Source organism: Phyllobates terribilis, unplaced genomic scaffold, assembly GCF_046119375.1.
Source record: "Phyllobates terribilis strain yellow unplaced genomic scaffold, ASM4611937v1 Scaffold_10__3_contigs__length_209671492, whole genome shotgun sequence".
Taxonomy (NCBI): Eukaryota; Metazoa; Chordata; class Amphibia; order Anura; family Dendrobatidae; genus Phyllobates; species Phyllobates terribilis.
The window spans coordinates 179,991,088-180,008,834 of NW_027362770.1; the positions used below are offsets into that span (position 1 = coordinate 179,991,088).

A 17,747-nucleotide genomic window follows, 5' to 3' on the forward strand; every position below is an offset into this window, starting at 1 on the left:
GACCAATGAGCGACGCGAGATTTCCTGGACAGACAGACAGAAAGACAGACAGACGGGATAAGACGATTATATATATAGATAATACTGCTCCTATGTTTAAAAATATAACTACTATACTGAATTTAACACTGATGTGAGTAGCTAGTGGAGGATTTCCAGACTGGCACATTATAGCAGTACATTGTGAGCTTTTGTGCATTATGTGATGATTGTGTGTTTTTTACATGCCCTGAAAACCAAAGATGCAGAAAACTATTGTCAATGAAACTCAATCCAGCTCCTCAGCTCTGCTACATCTGGTGAGTGGCTCGATCTTTGCCCCTTATCATTTTCTGCCCCTTCCCCCTGTCTCAGGGCGGTGTGGGTAGGATTGATTGCGGAGGGGCCGATGAGATAAGACCCCCCCCCCCGGTGGCCCCTTTCTTTACATGTGACTGACATGATTGCTTCTTACTGATGATTTCCATATAAGTGATGACTACGAGATCTTGTTTTCCCATCTTTTATAAGGCACCATTATAATCAGTGGGGGCCGCCGGCCGCCGCTCATTGTCTGAGCCGCTTCAATCTGATTGCCCCTAATTTTAATCCTATCGCAATTAGTTGTGAGAGTAAAGGGGTCTTTTAACCCTTTGTGTGACAGGCGGAGGAGAAAAGAAAAGGAACACAATGCCGCAGCTCTATGGTACTTTATCTGCTTGTGGTTTCAATGGTTGGAGCAGAAGTTTGTCCTCCAGAGCTTCTTTACCACAGTAGCTGGAACAGGATGTTATGATAGTCCGCTATTTGGAAACTAGCCTACACACTGGGGTGCAGTGGTCTGTACGCTGCAGACGATCCCACAAAACCTCCAGCCTGTACAGTATGTTGGATACGACCCTAGATAATTTCAGACCCGGGAAGATGGATTTGGTAAGCTATAAGTCAGGATGAACAGCGCGGTCCAGAGGCGTTGGTGCAGTGAGATACAGAAAAGGTGGATGAGCCGTACGGCTCATGGAACTGCAGAGCTGGATATGCAAGTCGGTACCTGGAATGAAGAATTAGGTATGATGAATGGCGCCTTGGTACAGCTAAGCTGAGTGTGCGGAGAGGCAGCTTGGAACAACACAGACGAGCATGCGGAGAGGCTCCTTTGAACAACAAAATCAAGCATGCGGAGAGGCACCTTGGAATGGAACAGAAGAAACGAGCATGCGGAGAGGCACCTTGGAATGGAACAGAAGAAACGAGCACGCACAGATTCACTTTGGAACAACAGAGACGAGCATGCGGAGAGGCACCTTTGAACAGCAGAGACGAGCATGCAAAGAGTCACATTGGATCAGCAGAAACAAGTATGCGGGGAGGCACCTTGGATAAGGAGAGATGAGAATGTGGAGAGGCACCTTGGAACAGCAGAGACGAGCATGGGGAGAGGCATCTTGGAACAGCAGAAACGAGTATGAGGAGCGTCACTTTGGAATGACAGAGACGAGCATGCGGAGATGCACCTTGGAACAGCAGAGGCGAGCATGCGAACAGGCACCTTGGGACAGCAGAAATGAGTATGCGGAGAGGCTCCTTAGATCAGGAGAGACGAGAATAGGGAGAGGCACCTTGGAACAGCAGAGATGAGCATGCAAACAGGCACCTTGGAATGGAAGAAAAAATGAGTATGTGTAGAGGCACCCTGGATCAACAGAAATGAAAATGGGAGAGGTACCTTGGAACAGTAGAGATGAGTATGCGGAAAGGCACCTTGGAACAGCAGAGACGAGCATGCAGAGAGGCACCTTGAAACAGCAGAGATGAGCATGCAGAGTGGCACCTTTGAACAGCAGAAACAAGTATGCGGGGAGGCTCCTTGGATCAGGAGAGACGAGAATGTGGAGAGGCACCTTGGAACAGCAGAGATGAGCATGGGGAGAGGCATCTTGGAATAGCAGAAACAAGTATGCCAAGTGGCACTTTGGAACAGCAGAGATGAGCATGCAAACAGGCACCTTGGAACAGCAGAAATTAGTATGTGGAGAGGCACCTTGGATCAGCAGAGATGAGTATGGGAGAGGCACCTTGGAACAGCAGAGACGAGTATGCGGAAAGGCAGCTTGGAACAGCAGAGACGAGCATGTGGAGAGGCAACTTGTAACAGCAGAGATCAGAATGCAGAGAGGCACATTGGAACAGCAGAGCCGAGTATGCAGAGAGGCACTTTGGAACAGCAGAGATGAGCATGCAGACAGGCACCTTGGAATAGCAGAGTTGAATAGCAAATGCTGGATGGCACGTGGATTAACAAAGCTGGATATGCTTGAGAGCATCTGGAAAAGTGGAGCTGAGTGTGATGGACAGCACATTGAAACAGCAGAGCCAAGTGTGCGGTATAGCAGAGAAGAATTAGTCTGGAGACATTGTTTGGGAGACATGTAGCTGAGACCAGCAATTATGCACAGTTGGGTTTGTCTTCTGCAGCACTGAGTCCGAGAACGTGGTAGCCAGCATAGATGCCAAATTACCTGAACACTCTGGCGGCATACCAGTGCCTGAGATGGATAAAAATAGGGGTGTGACATCTGAAAGGCATGCTGGGTTTTCATGGTAAAGCCCTGCAAATGAGAGAAGAAGAGTCCGCCAGCAGAGTCCGGTGCTGGAGCCGGGACAGGCGAGTATCACCCAGATAAGCTCTGACCTGGGTCTTTTTATGTAACGACTTGACGTTGCTCCAGCATTACAGGAGGGGGCGCCGATTACCGAGATAATGGCCATATACAGGGAGGTCCGATTATAAGACTATTACTATGCAGAGCACATGGAGTCATCGGAGCCTCGGCCGCCGCTACCGCTGATCACACAACGTGCAGTCGTTCCATCTATTAATATTTGCTCACATAATAATGGCTGTGTACACGGCGTGAGCCGCAGCGTAATGCGCTGATTCCCCTAATCACATCTCGGGATTCAGCGAGCGATCACAGCGACAATGTGAATAATCTCCTATTAATGGACGGCAGCGCAGGACTGATTTGCATGTGTTACGGTATATATGTTGTTTTTTTAATCCTTCAGGTGTCTTTTTTTATTTTTTTCCATTTTTTTTTTTCTATTTTTCTTTTTTTTTTTTTATTTTCATCTTTTGCTTTTTTTTAACCTATTACATAAAGAAAATAGCAACAAAATACTAAAATTGCGGGAAAAAGAAACATTTTTGTTCAGTTTTAGAGTTCGCTCACATCTGCGTATAAAACTGGTGAGTGCAATGTGAGGAAAAAAAAAAATCGCACCCATCTCAAGGGAAAGCCGACATTTCATCAATCGAGTACCGTAAATTCACAGCGTGACCAGTCAGAATAGAATATATATATATAGATAGAATAGATAGAAATGTCAGTGAGATATATAATTAGTGCAGTGCATGTGTAGCTTACTGTACATGTATTTATCTAATAATTAAATAAATAAAAGAAAAAAATGTTGTGGGGTCCCCCTTATTTTTATTAACCAGCTGAGGGAAAGCCGACAGCTGAAAGCTGGTATTAATATTCTGGGAAGGGGCCAATAGCCATAAAGGTTCCCAGCCAATTAAAAACAGCTCACAGTTGTCTGCATAGCCTTTACTAGTTATTAAAAAGTGGGACCCCAAAAAATGACGTGGGGTCCCCTCTATTTTTTCTAACCAGCAAAGGCTAAGCAGACAGCTGTGGGCTGATATTAATAGGCTGGGAAGGTGCCATGGATATTGGCCCCTTCCAAGACTAATAACACCAGCCCTCAGCCACCCCAGAAATGGCACATCCAATAGATGCACCAATTCTGGTGCTTAGCCTCGACTCTTTCCGCTTGCCCTCGTGCTTTGTCAATCAGGGTAAAGGTTTATGGGGTTGCTGTCAGATTTTCAATGTCAGCTGACATTAAGCCCAGCCCGTTAAGTCTATAAGACGCCCCCATTACTAACCCCGTAAGTTTAAAACAAAAAAACACACACAGAGAAAAGTGATTTATATGAACAAAACACTCCCGACCCTCTTTTACCAAACATCAAATATTCCAAAGGGGTCCGCCGTAAATCCAACCCATGTCCCACCACGACCCCAAACTCAGCTACATCCCGATGGTGTGTTGAGCGGTGACATGAGTCATGCTCAGCCTCGCACCCACCCCAGAAAGAAAGAATACGTCCTCCTCTACTTAAAGGGACAGCATCCCATGCAGTTTATCCTCCCTCATGTGCATTCTATTGTTCACTGCTATCAGCCATTTCTTCACTGAGTGATCGGCAGACCCCCCACACTGTAATCCCTCCAGATGGAGGGCAGATTTGGCGCCAGGCTGCAGAGTATCCTTAGCCACTCCTGCACTATTATAACCTGCCCCCTCTAGTGTTACCGGCCCCCTCTAGTGTTACTGGCCCTTTAAGAGATTTTAGATAAAAGTTAATTGTGTAGCAATAAAAACCCCAGAAATTCTCATTTACTTTCATTTGTTCATTATTACTGCCTGTCACCGCTGATTACTGCTTGCTGTCAGTGAGTGGGAACTCTGAGAGCTGATACTGGCTGCACTGACTGCTCTCAGCTCCTCAGCGACACACCCGGCTCTGCTACATCCACGATCTCACATGCAGCGTCCTTCCTCGGCCTCATTACCGCCGCGCTCTCCCGGACAATTCCCACTTGTGCGCAGATGAAAGAAGCCGCGAATCTCCCCGCGGGGGGAAGTCAGAACATTGTGTACTGGCCCGGCCATCAGCAGCACCGGGGAGGGGAGATCATCGGGGGGCGCCCCGCACACAAGTCACTGCTACATCTAATTATGTATATATACACTGTGTTCCAAATTATTATGCAAATAATATTTTCTCAGATTTTCCCAAATTACCTATATGAATTGCAGTCATTGTAATTTTCCAGTCAAATAACTATTAGAGGACAATTGAAAGGTTTTTGTACAAACTGCCTATGATAACAGGATATTTAAAAAAATAAAAAACTCAAACTGCACTCAAAATGCATGTTCCAAATTATTATGCACAGCAGAGTTTTCAACCTTTTCATTTTAATAAAGAACAAAAAAATGGTCATTTTTGAAATTATAAGCATTAGCAGGTTATTACACACTGAAATCAAACAGTTTTCAACTCAAAACTTTATTCTAGGTGATGTTACATTTGCACATAGGACCCCTTGTTCGAAAGGAGCTTCTGAACTCTCTCGTCCATTGAATTTGTCAGGTTTTGGATGGTTTCTGCTTCAATTGTTTTGCATGAGGACAGAATACCCTCCCAGAGCTGTTGCTTAGATGTGAACTGCCTCCCGCCATCATAGACACTCCTTTTGATGATGCTCCAGAGGTTCTCAATGGGGTTGAGGTCAGGGGAGCATGGGGGCCACACCATAAGTTTGTCCCCTTTTATGCCCATAGCAGCCAGAGATGCAGATGTGTTATGTGCAGCATGAGACGGGGCATTATCATGCATGAAATGATCTCGATGGTCCAGATGGATGGAGTGGAGGATGGCTGGTTGATGGACACCCCATGCAAACACAGCTACGGCGCCAACAAAGAGGAGGTGGAGTAATGTTTTGGGCTGGAATCATGGGGAGAGAGATTGTCGGCCCTTTTAGGATCCCTGAAGGGGTAAAGATGAACTCCATAATGTATGTTGAGTTTCTCAAACAGCACTTCCTTCCATGGTTCAAGAAGAAGAACCGTGCATTCCGCAGCAAGATCATTTTCATGCATGATAATGCCCCGTCTCATGCTGCACATAACACATCTGCATCTCTGGCTGCTATGGGCATAAAAGGGGACAAACTTATGGTGTGACCCCCATGCTCCCCTGACCTCAACCCCATTGAGAACCTCTAGAGCATCATCAAAAGGAGTGTCTATGATGGTGGGAGGCAGTTCACATCTAAGCAACAGCTCTGGGAGGGTATTCTGTCCTCATGCAAAACAATTGAAGCAGAAACCATCCAAAACCTGACAAATTCAATGGACGAGAGAGTTCAGAAGCTCCTTTCGAACAAGGGGTCCTATGTGAAAATGTAACATCACCTAGAATAAAGTTTTGAGGTGAAAACTGTTTGATTTCAGTGTGTAATAACCTGCTAATGCTTAGAATTTCAAAAATGACCATTTTTTTGTTCTTTATTAAAATGAAAAGGTTGAAAACTCTGCTGTGCATAATAATTTGGAACATGCATTTTGAGTGCAGTTTGAGTGTTTTATTTTTTTAAAAATATCCTGTTATCATAGGCAGTCTGTACAAAAACCTTTCAATTGTACTCTAATAGTTATTTGACTGGAAAATTACAATGACTGCAATTCATATAGGTAATTTGGGAAAATCTGCGAAAATATTATTTGTATAATAATTTGGAACACAGTGTGTATATATATATATATATATATATATATATATATATATATATATATATATATATATATTTAGACCCCAGACCAGGCCCCTCCTATATACAGACACCAGACAGGACCCTTCCCTTATACAGACCCCAGACTATACTTCATGCAGATACTAGACCAGATCCTCCTATGTACAGACCCCAGACCAGACCTCTCTGTATACAGACGCCAGACCGGACCCCTCCTGTATACAGACCCCAGACCAGACCCCTGTACACACACCCCTGTATACAGACCCCAGACACGACCCCTCTTGTATACAGACCCCAGACCAGACCCCTCCCGTATACAGACCCCAGACCGGACCCCTCCCGTATACAGACACCAGACCGGATCCCCTGTACACAGACCTCTGTATACAGACCCCAGACCAGTTTCACCTGTATGCAGACCTCAGAGCAGACCCCCCTGTATACAGACCTCAGACCAGACCTCCTGTTTACAGACATAAGACCAGACCCCCTGTATACAGACCTCAAACCACACCCCCCTGTATACAGACCCCAGGCCAGACCCCCTGTATACAGACTTCAGACCAGACCCCCCTGTATACAGAACCCAGGCTATACCCCTGTATACAGACCCCAGGCCAGACCCCCTGTATACAGACCTCAGACCAGACCCCCATGTATATGTGGCGTCCCTGATGGTTCAGTCGCCACAGAGGTACTGCACCTCACCCTGAGGTGTGGTGTCTCCCTTCTCTCAGGTAAGGAGGGAGTGCTGCCCAGGACCCCAACCACCTACATCCAACACCACACTGCTCCAGGCCAGCAGGAGGGGCAAGACGCAATGTAGTTTTCTGCTGAGCCCTGGCCCTGGCTGGGGTAAGGGGGAACCCAAAGGTAGGGGGAACCAATAGTGGGTGTGAATGGAGGAAATAGATACACGGAGAACATATACAGTAAGTATATAATAGGAAGCCATATTAGGTCTAGCAGGAGAGTTCAATTCAGTCCAGGACAGTGGACAGTCCTAGCGAGGGCTGTTCAAAGGAACATTCCGGGAGCAGAGGCTCAGTCAGAGCTCTGCTCCACAAGTTAGGGCCAAGGAAGAGAGGCCCCGGAGGGGAGCAGGGAGCTGGCTCCATGCTACGTGGAAGATCCCAGGGGGTACGGCGCGTGCAGGACGGCACCCGTATGCCCCGCTCCTGCCAGATGATCAGGAGGGATCGGCCAGGGGGTCAGGTTGGTCCCGGATCCGACGTACAGGAAGGACTTCAGCATACCCGAGCGGGAATGAGAGTGGGCAGCGTAGGGCAACGGTGAGAAGGACCAAGTGTGAAGACGGTCAAAATAGGTACATATGAAGGTGGGGCTCCGCCATGCATTCCTAAATTGCTTGAGAAAGGATTGAACCCCTGCCCGGTGAACGCAGTGCGACGAGGGAGGCCTGCACCTGTAAAGTGCACTTGTGAATTGCCTAAGAACTGTAAGTAAAACCTTGGACGACTGCATTGAACAGCCTCTGTCTGTTTCTTCTCCGGCGCCACTAATCCTCACCGCACTACAGCGCCCAGCGCTCCCACCATCTATCTATCTACACTGCCCTGAGGACTCGCTCCACCTGTGGGGAGCCGTACCATCCTTAGCTGCCTTGACACCGGCCTCAGAGGACTGCCGCAGCGCTGGTGACCTTCACCAGACACCACAGGTGGCGTCACAAATTTCTCTGAACTTTTAGTAGTAATTGCTACCCCTTATGTGCACTGTCTGCCCTGGGCCAGCCACCGTGATATATATATATACTGTCCCCTAACAGTAAGGCCCCAGGGGGCGCGACATATACAGACCCCAGGCCAGACCCCTCTATACAGACCCCAGACCAGACCTTCCTGTATACAGACCCCAAACCAGACTCCCTGTATACAGACCCCAGGCCAGACCACTTGTATACAGACCCCAGGCCAGACCCCCTTACTTTAGACTCACCCTTGAATTTTTGCTTAGACTACAACTCCCAGCATTGCTTTGACAGTCTCAAAAAGTAACATAGCCCTTATCATTCTGACTCTGCAGCGCCTCCAGGTCTGGGGTCAGTTTTGATACGAGCCGCCCAGATGTCCGCTCCGGTCCTACCTTCTTCTCCAGTGATTTAACAGTGGAGGTTAATTCTTCCACCCTCCGGTGCAGTCGCTCGTTGTCTTCCTGCGCCTGATCCAGCAGGATCTGGTCATTGTGCAGTCGCATCTGTAACTCCAGCAGCTGCCGGGAATCAAAGAGAAGCGTGAGCTTAGATACATCTGATCATCGGGCCAATCACACATGATGAGATTAGATACACGGCTCAGCAGTGAGAATCACACATGATGGGAGTAGTAGTTTCACAACGACTGGGGGGGCGCAGGTCGGAGACCACTAATGTATACAGTCCACACGGGATGGTCACACAGCAAACCTCTCAGATGTAGCAGAGCCCAGCATGTCAGATACCGCACTGCTGAGCTTATTACTGCCTTTATCAGCTGCAGCAGAGCTAAGACTGAGATGCGACAGTGATAAATGTATCAGCGGCGACAGAGAGGGATGGAAAGGAGCCGAGATTCGGAGATACAGCAGAGCTAAGTGTGATAAATGTAGCAAGTGTGAAGTTGTCACATCCAATATGATCAGGGCTCCGAATTACATCCGATGCATTTATAAAATCTCAGCTCTGCCACCTCTGATACCTTTTGCACTGTCGCATTGGACAATCTTTGTACTAATGAACACACTTGTCTCTGCTGCACCTGTTAACGGTAACATCGCTGCAGGTTTGAGCCTGCATTTGTCAGGTGCAGCAGAAGTTTGCTCATTAGAACAGAGCTAACATTGTCCAATGCGACAGTGCAAAATGTATCAGAGGGAGCAGAGCTGACTTTTTATAAATGCAGCGGATGTAATTCGGCTCCCTGATCACATTGGATGTGACAACCTCACACCTGCTACATTTATCACACTTGGCTCTGCTGTATCTCCAAATTTTGGCCCTTTTACATCCCTCTCTGCCGCCGCTGAGACATTTTTCACTGTCGCATTGGACAATCTTAGCTCTGTACTAATGAACAAACTTCTCTCTGCTGCACCTGTTAACAGTAACCTCGCTGCAGGTCTGAGCCTGCATTCATCAGGTGCAGCAGAGACAAGTTTCTTCATAGTACCGAGCTAAGATTGTCCAATGCGACAATGCAAAATGTATCAGAGGCGGCAGAGCTGAAAGTTTACAATGGATGTAAAGGAACTGAGCGTGTCAGATGGAGCAGGGCGACTTTATCAGAATCTGCACGCAGCAGAGGTGAGTGACAAACTCAGCTGTGCAGATTCTGAAAACCTCAGCTCTGCTCCATCCGACAAACTCAGTCCCTTTCATTCCAGTGGAAGAAAAAAAAAACTCAGCTCTGCTGCATCTGAACATTGGATGCAAGAAAAGCTAACTAACTGGTGCAGCAGAGCCGAGTTTGTCAAAAACATGGTCGATATTTAACAGCTGCAGCAGAGTTGAGTTTATTGGATACAACCGAGCCACATCTGTCAAATGTAGCAAAGCTGAGTTATCAAATGCTGCTGCAGCAGAGCTGAGTTGTCAAATGCCGCAGAGCTGGATTTAAGGGGACTGAGATTGTCAGCTGCAGCAGAATTGAGTTTGTTATTTTGCACATCTAATAATGATCACAATCTAGAATCTGGAAGATTTACATAGGACTGCAAGTGAACTTATTACTTTAAAGGGAACCTGTCAGCAGGTTTTTACACCCCAAAGTAAAGTCGACACAGTAGAGTCGCTATAATGATGATTCCTTTCTTACCGTTATAATATATGTCTCGTAATCCATTGGCAAATTCTTATACAAATGAGCTCGCAAAGTGCCGGAGCTTTGACTGTGCCTACAGCTCTCCGGGCCTCTTTCTCCTCCCGCTCCGGCCTCCTTTTAGTGATTGACAGGTCACTCTTCTCTGTGACCTGCTCTCCCAGCCGATATCTCACGCATGCGCCGTCATACCGAGGTTGACGCATGCTCAGCTCTGTTATGATGATGAGGCAAGAGCCAAAATATTTATGTGCCACCCCCCTCAAAGAACGGTGCATGCGTGAGATATCGGCTGGGGGAGCAGGTCACAGACACTGATATCTCGCGCAGGCACTATAATTTCCGGGGGGGATGGGACATGCGCAGATGGATATTCCATCTTTAGCAATGTTGTTAGGACATTAATGCACATGCGCCACCCCTAGAAAGATGGTACCTGATGTTGCCCTGGAGAGCAGGTCACAGAAACTGACATCTTGCGCAGACGCCATCACTCTGAGGGTGGCGCATGCGCAGATGGATATTCAGACTTTCGCAACATCCTGCTCACTCGGCAGACATCCCACGCAGACACCATTGTTCTGTGGGTGGCGCATGCACAGTAACTTCCTGCTGGCATTGCAAGTGCTGGAATACGAGACATCTGCGCCGTCCTCGAGAATGATGGTGACTGGTTAAATGCTTGCCAGGGGGAGCAGGTCACAGAAACTGACATCTTGCGGAGGTGCCGTCAGTCTCAAGCACCTCCTCACACCGTAGTCAGGATATTACTACGCATGCACCATCCTCGAAAATGATGGCGCCTACACGAGATGTTAGTTTCTGTGACCAGCTCCTCCAGCCAATATCTTGCACAGATGCCATCATTCGCGGGGACAGCGTAGATGGATATTCCAGCTCTCAGGATATTACTGCGCATGCGCCATCCCCAAAAATGATGGGGCATCTGCGAGATGTCAGTTTCTGTGACATGCGGCTTCCCACGCAGATGCCATCATTCTGGGGGCAGCATATGCGCAGTAACGTCCTGCAGGCGTTGCGAGAGGTGGAAAATCCATCTGCGCCATTCCCATGTATGGTCGCGCCTGGTGAGATGTTGGCCGGGGGGAGCAGGCCATAGAAACTGACATCTTGCGTGGGCGCCACCATTCCATCCCAAGAACCCCCTGCAACCGTTGCCAGGGCATTACTGCACATGCACCTCCTGAAAATTATGGCACCTGCGCGAGATATCAGTTTCCGTGACATGCTACTCTAGCCAATATCTCGAACAGGTGCCACCATTCCCGGGGGTGGCGCAGATGGATATTCCAGCTCTCAGGACATTACTGCGGATGCTCTATCCCTGAAAATGATGGCCCCTGCGAGAGATGTTGGTTAGAGAGAGCAGGACATCGAATAGAAATGAGTGTCCTGTCAATCCCTGGCAGGAGGGGGAAGAGCAGAAGAAGCCGGAGAGCTGTAAGTGCGGAATTCGCCGATTAATTACGAGACAACGGATTAATAATATAAAAGTATGGAAGTTATCAGTGCAGCCTGCCTACTCGGCTCTGCTATGTCCCAGCATTACCCTACGGTCGGCTGGATCCTCTGGGACGGCAGATTTCTCGGTGATGCGGAGGAGAACACGCAGTTGGTCTGTCGCAGGTTAGTGATGGCCTCACGCCTCCCTGCACTGTGATCAGCGGCGGCACAGATGGCGATTATATAACGTTGAACATAAGACGCTAAAATTAGCTGCATGACCATCGTCCTGCGAGAGATGAGTCACGGAGAGAAGATCGATCCCCCTCCTCCACCTATATCTTAGCATCGGTCTGCTCCTCTTTATAGAGACTGCCGAGCGGTACAGGCCAAGCTATGCTCTCAGGGAAAAAGCTATGCAAATCAGCTCTCCACCTACCAGAAGAAAGCTCGCTCTCAAGTGACACCTAGTGGCCATTGCTGGCTTAACATATCCAACATCGGCCACCAAAAGTCACTCACACTCTGGCTGTAGACGGTCTCAGTCTGGTCGTGCAGCCTCTTCATTTCCGCCTCACTGGCCTCCTGGATCTTCTGCACGGTCTCCATCAGGGCCGGGCCCCCGCTGCTCATCCTCCGCAGCTTGTCTTCTAGCTGGAGTGCGAGGGTCTCGGACTGGGCCACTTGGGCTCTCAGCTCCTGGGACTCCTGATAACAGAATATATGGATGATTATATCGGGGGAAAGCAGGGAGACAGCCAGCATGGACCTCGCCAGCTTTCCCAGGGTCCTGAATGGCAGATATACAACGATGGCCGTGTGCTGATATACAAAAGCTGAGTGTTCTGGTTGTTATTGGAAACAGTCAACAAGCATGTTGTCATAAAAAGCCTGAAATCATAACCCACCTTCACGTGACGACCCTGCAGCTTCTCCATCTGTGCAGTCAGATCCACGACGCGCTCCTCAAGGGTTAAACGCTGGGAAAACTCTTCCTCATATCTGCGGAGAAAAGTCACCAAAGTCACCAATCACAACCATATGCATGTCATTATATACAGGAGATACAGATGGGAGGTGCAGATATCTGGAGATTACAGACCAGAGCTGCTCTCGTTATTTCTGAACTTCTGCGCTGATTTGACCTCTTGTATTGAAATGATCTTGTTCTGAATAATCACCATGTAATACCACTACTCTCCTCCGGGGGAGCTGCAGGATAAATTTGCAGCTGCACACTGATACTTGTGTGATCACTGTTGGTAGCTGGATAACGTGATGGTTGAGTATTTTATACAGGGTTACAGTCAGCTCAAGGGAATAATGTAGGGGGCACTTACTTTGTCTGAGCCATCACAATGCTCCTCTGCAGATCCGCCAGCTCCTGTTTGGCCATTTCCAGCTGTATAGATGGGGATATCGCTGACCCCTTTAACGCCTGGAGGTCTGACTCCTTCTTTGCCACCAGTAGTTGTAACTCTCGGAGGTCTTCATCTTTTTTCAGGACGTCTCTGTTCATTTCTAAAATTCTAGATTATCAATAAAGACCTGAGACATCATCAGGAAATTGGGAAACACAACCAAGGGGGGCAGAGATCTGCGAGCCCTAATATTATTATACAAGGGACATTATCATGTATCTCTGTATATAGGGAACTCCCCCTAGTGGTGGCTGCAGACAGGATCTTATCATGTATCTCTGTATACAGGGAACTCCCCCTAGTGGTGGCTGCAGACAGGATCTTATCATGTATCTCTATATACAGGGAGCTCCCCCTAGTGGTGGCTGCAGACAGAATCTTATCATGTATCTCTGTATACAGGGAGCTCCCCCTAGTGGTGACTGCAGACAGGATCTTATCATGTATCTCTGTATACAGGGAGCTCCCCCTAGTGGTGGCTGCAAACAGGATCTTATCATGTATCTCTATATACAGGGAGCTCCCCCTAGTGGTGGCTGCAAACAGGATCTTATCATGTATCTCTGTATACAGTGAGCTCCCCCTAGTGGTGGCTGCAGACAGAATCTTATGTATCTGTATACAGGGAGCTCCTCCTAGTGGTGTCTGCAGACAGGATCTTATCATGTATCTCTGTATACAGGGAGCTTCCCCTAGTGGTGGCTGCAGACAGGATCTTATCTTGTATCTCTGTATACAGAGAGCTCCCCCTAGTGGTGGCTGCAGACAGGATCTTATCATGTATCTGTGTATACAGGGAGCTCCCTCTAGTGGTGGCTGCAGACAGAATCTTATCATGTATCTCTGTATACAGGGAGCTCCCCCTAGTGGTGGCTGCAGACAGGATCTTATCATGTATCTGTGTATACAGGGAGCTCCCTCTAGTGGTGGCTGCAGACAGAATCTTATCATGTATCTCTGTATACAGGGAGCTCCCCCTAGTGGTGGATGCAGACAGGATGTTATCATGTATCTCTGTATACAGGGAGCTCCCCCTAGTGGTGGCTGCAGACAGGATCTTATCATGTATCTCTGTATACAGGGAGCTCCTCCTAGTGGTGTCTGCAGACAGAATCTTATCATGTATCTGTATACAGGGAGCTCCCCCTAGTGGTCGCTGCAGACAGGATCTTATCATGTATCTCTGTATACAGGGAGCTCCCCCTAGTGGTGGCTGCAGACAGGATCTTATCTTGTATCTCTGTATACAGAGCGCTCCCCCTAGTGGTGGCTGCAGACAGGATCTTATCATGTATCTGTGTATACAGGGAGCTCCCTCTACGGGTGGCTGCAGACAGAATCTTATCATGTATCTCTGTATACAGGGAGCTCCCCCTAGTGGTGGCTGCAGACAGGATCTTATCTTGTATCTCTGTATACAGAGAGCTCCCCCTAGTGGTGGCTGCAGACAGGATCTTATCATGTATCTGTGTATACAGGGAGCTCCCTCTAGTGGTGGCTGCAGACAGAATCTTATCATGTATCTCTGTATACAGGGAGCTCCCACTAGTGGTGGCTGCAGACAGGATCTTATCATGTATCTGTGTATACAGGGAGCTCCCTCTAGTGGTGGCTGCAGACAGAATCTTATCATGTATCTCTGTATACAGGGAGCTCCCCCTAGTGGTGGATGCAGACAGGATGTTATCATGTATCTCTGTATACAGGGAGCTCCCCCTAGTGGTGGCTGCAGACAGGATCTTATCATGTATCTCTGTATACAGGGAGCTCCCCCTAGTGGTGGCTGCAGACAGGATCTTATCGTGTATCTCTGTATACAGGGAGCTCCCCCTAGTGGTGGCTGCAGACAGGATCTTATCATGTATCTCTGTATACAGGGAGCTCCCCCTAGTGGTGGCTGCAGACAGGATCTTATCATGTATCTCTGTATACAGGGAGCTCCCCCTAGTGGTGGCTGCAGGCAGTATCTTATCATGTATCTCTGTATATAGGTAGCTCCCCCTAGTGGTGGCTGCAGACAGGATCTTATTTATCATGTATCTCTGTATACAGGGAGCTCCCCCTAGTGGTGACTGCAGACAGGATCTTATCATGTATCTCTGTATACAGGGAGCTCCCCCTAGTGGTGGCTGCAGACAGGATCTTATCATGTATCTCTGTATACAGGGAGCTCCCCCTAGTGGTGGCTACAGACAGGATCTTATTTATCATGTATCTCTGTATACAGGGAGCTCCCCCTAGTGGTGGCTGCAGACAGGATCTTATCATGTATCTCTGTATACAGGGAGCTCCCCCTAGTGGTGGCTGCAGACAGGATCTTATCGTGTATCTCTGTATACAGGGAGCTCCCCCTAGTGGTGACTGCAAACAGTATCTTATCATGTATCTCTGTATACAGGGAGCTCCCCCTAGTAGTGGCTGCAGACAGGATCTTATCATGTATCTCTGTATACAGGGAGCTCCTCCTAGTGGTGTCTGCAGACAGGATCTTATCATGTATCTCTGTATACAGGGAGCTCCCCCTAGTGGTGGCTGCAGACAGGATCTTATCTTGTATCTCTGTATACAGAGAGCTCCCCCTAGTGGTGGCTGCAGACAGGATCTTATCATGTATCTGTGTATACAGGGAGCTCCCTCTAGTGGTGGCTGCAGACAGAATCTTATCATGTATCTCTGTATACAGGGAGCTCCCCCTAGTGGTGGCTGCAGACAGGATCTTATCTTGTATCTCTGTATACAGAGAGCTCCCCCTAGTGGTGGCTGCAGACAGGATCTTATCATGTATCTGTGTATACAGGGAGCTCCCTCTAGTGGTGGCTGCAGACAGAATCTTATCATGTATCTCTGTATACAGGGAGCTCCCCCTAGTGGTGGCTGCAGAAAGGATCTTATCATGTATCTGTGTATACAGGGAGCTCCCTCTAGTGGTGGCTGCAGACAGAATCTTATCATGTATCTCTGTATACAGGGAGCTCCCCCTAGTGGTGGATGCAGACAGGATGTTATCATGTATCTCTGTATACAGGGAGCTCCCCCTAGTGGTGGCTGCAGACAGGATCTTATCATGTATCTCTGTATACAGGGAGCTCCTCCTAGTGGTGTCTGCAGACAGAATCTTATCATGTATCTGTATACAGGGAGCTCCCCCTAGTGGTGGCTGCAGACAGGATCTTATCATGTATCTCTGTATACAGGGAGCTCCCCCTAGTGGTGGCTGCAGACAGGATCTTATCTTGTATCTCTGTATACAGAGAGCTCCCCCTAGTGGTGGCTGCAGACAGGATCTTATCATGTATCTGTGTATACAGGGAGCTCCCTCTAGTGGTGGCTGCAGACAGAATCTTATCATGTATCTCTGTATACAGGGAGCTCCCCCTAGTGGTGGCTGCAGACAGGATCTTATCTTGTATCTCTGTATACAGAGAGCTCCCCCTAGTGGTGGCTGCAGACAGGATCTTATCATGTATCTGTGTATACAGGGAGCTCCCTCTAGTGGTGGCTGCAGACAGAATCTTATCATGTATCTCTGTATACAGGGAGCTCCCCCTAGTGGTGGCTGCAGACAGGATCTTATCATGTATCTGTGTATACAGGGAGCTCCCTCTAGAGGTGGCTGCAGACAGAATCTTATCATGTATCTCTGTATACAGGGAGCTCCCCCTAGTGGTGGCTGCAGACAGGATCTTATCTTGTATCTCTGTATACAGAGAGCTCCCCCTAGTGGTGGCTGCAGACAGGATCTTATCATGTATCTGTGTATACAGGGAGCTCCCTCTACGGGTGGCTGCAGACAGAATCTTATCATGTATCTCTGTATACAGGGAGCTCCCCCTAGTGGTGGCTGCAGACAGGATCTTATCTTGTATCTCTGTATACAGAGAGCTCCCCCTAGTGGTGGCTGCAGACAGGATCTTATCATGTATCTGTGTATACAGGGAGCTCCCTCTAGTGGTGGCTGCAGACAGAATCTTATCATGTATCTCTGTATACAGGGAGCTCCCCCTAGTGGTGGCTGCAGACAGGATCTTATCATGTATCTGTGTATACAGGGAGCTCCCCCTAGTGGTGGCTGCAGACAGAATCTTATCATGTATCTCTGTATACAGGGAGCTCCCCCTAGTGGTGGCTGCAGACAGAATCTTATCATGTATCTCTGTATACAGGGAGCTCCCCCTAGTGGTGGATGCAGACAGGATGTTATCATGTATCTCTGTATACAGGGAGCTCCCCCTAGTGGTGGCTGCAGACAGGATCTTATCATGTATCTCTGTATACAGGGAGCTCCCCCTAGTGGTGGCTGCAGACAGGATCTTATCGTGTATCTCTGTATACAGGGAGCTCCCCCTAGTGGTGACTGCAGACAGGATCTTATCATGTATCTCTGTATACAGGGAGCTCCCCCTAGTGGTGGCTGCAGACAGGATCTTATCATGTATCTCTGTATACAGGGAGCTCCCCCTAATGGTGGCTGCAGGCAGTATCTTATCATGTATCTCTGTATACAGGTAGCTCCCCCTAGTGGTGGCTGCAGACAGGATCTTATTTATCATGTATCTCTGTATACAGGGAGCTCCCCCTAGTGGTGACTGCAGACAGGATCTTATCATGTATCTCTGTATACAGGGAGCTCCCTCTAGTGGTGGCTGCAGACAGGATCTTATCATGTATCT

At 48.3% G+C, this 17,747-nt stretch overlaps 1 protein-coding gene across 5 annotated transcripts in view; it reads right to left on the reverse strand.

The window, feature by feature from the left end:
• LMNTD1 (lamin tail domain containing 1) overlaps positions 1-17,747 on the reverse strand; it is a 108,167-nt gene that overhangs the window by 55,645 nt on the left and 34,775 nt on the right. For all 5 annotated transcript variants that reach the window (XM_073650264.1, XM_073650261.1, XM_073650259.1 and 2 more), the window contains 4 exons: positions 12,997-13,185; positions 12,565-12,658; positions 12,179-12,364; positions 8,484-8,609 (listed from right to left, as the gene is read on the reverse strand). In XM_073650264.1, the coding sequence (XP_073506365.1) occupies positions 8,484-8,609; positions 12,179-12,364; positions 12,565-12,658; positions 12,997-13,185 (595 nt within the window). The remainder of the gene's footprint in view (positions 1-8,483; positions 8,610-12,178; positions 12,365-12,564; positions 12,659-12,996; positions 13,186-17,747) is intronic.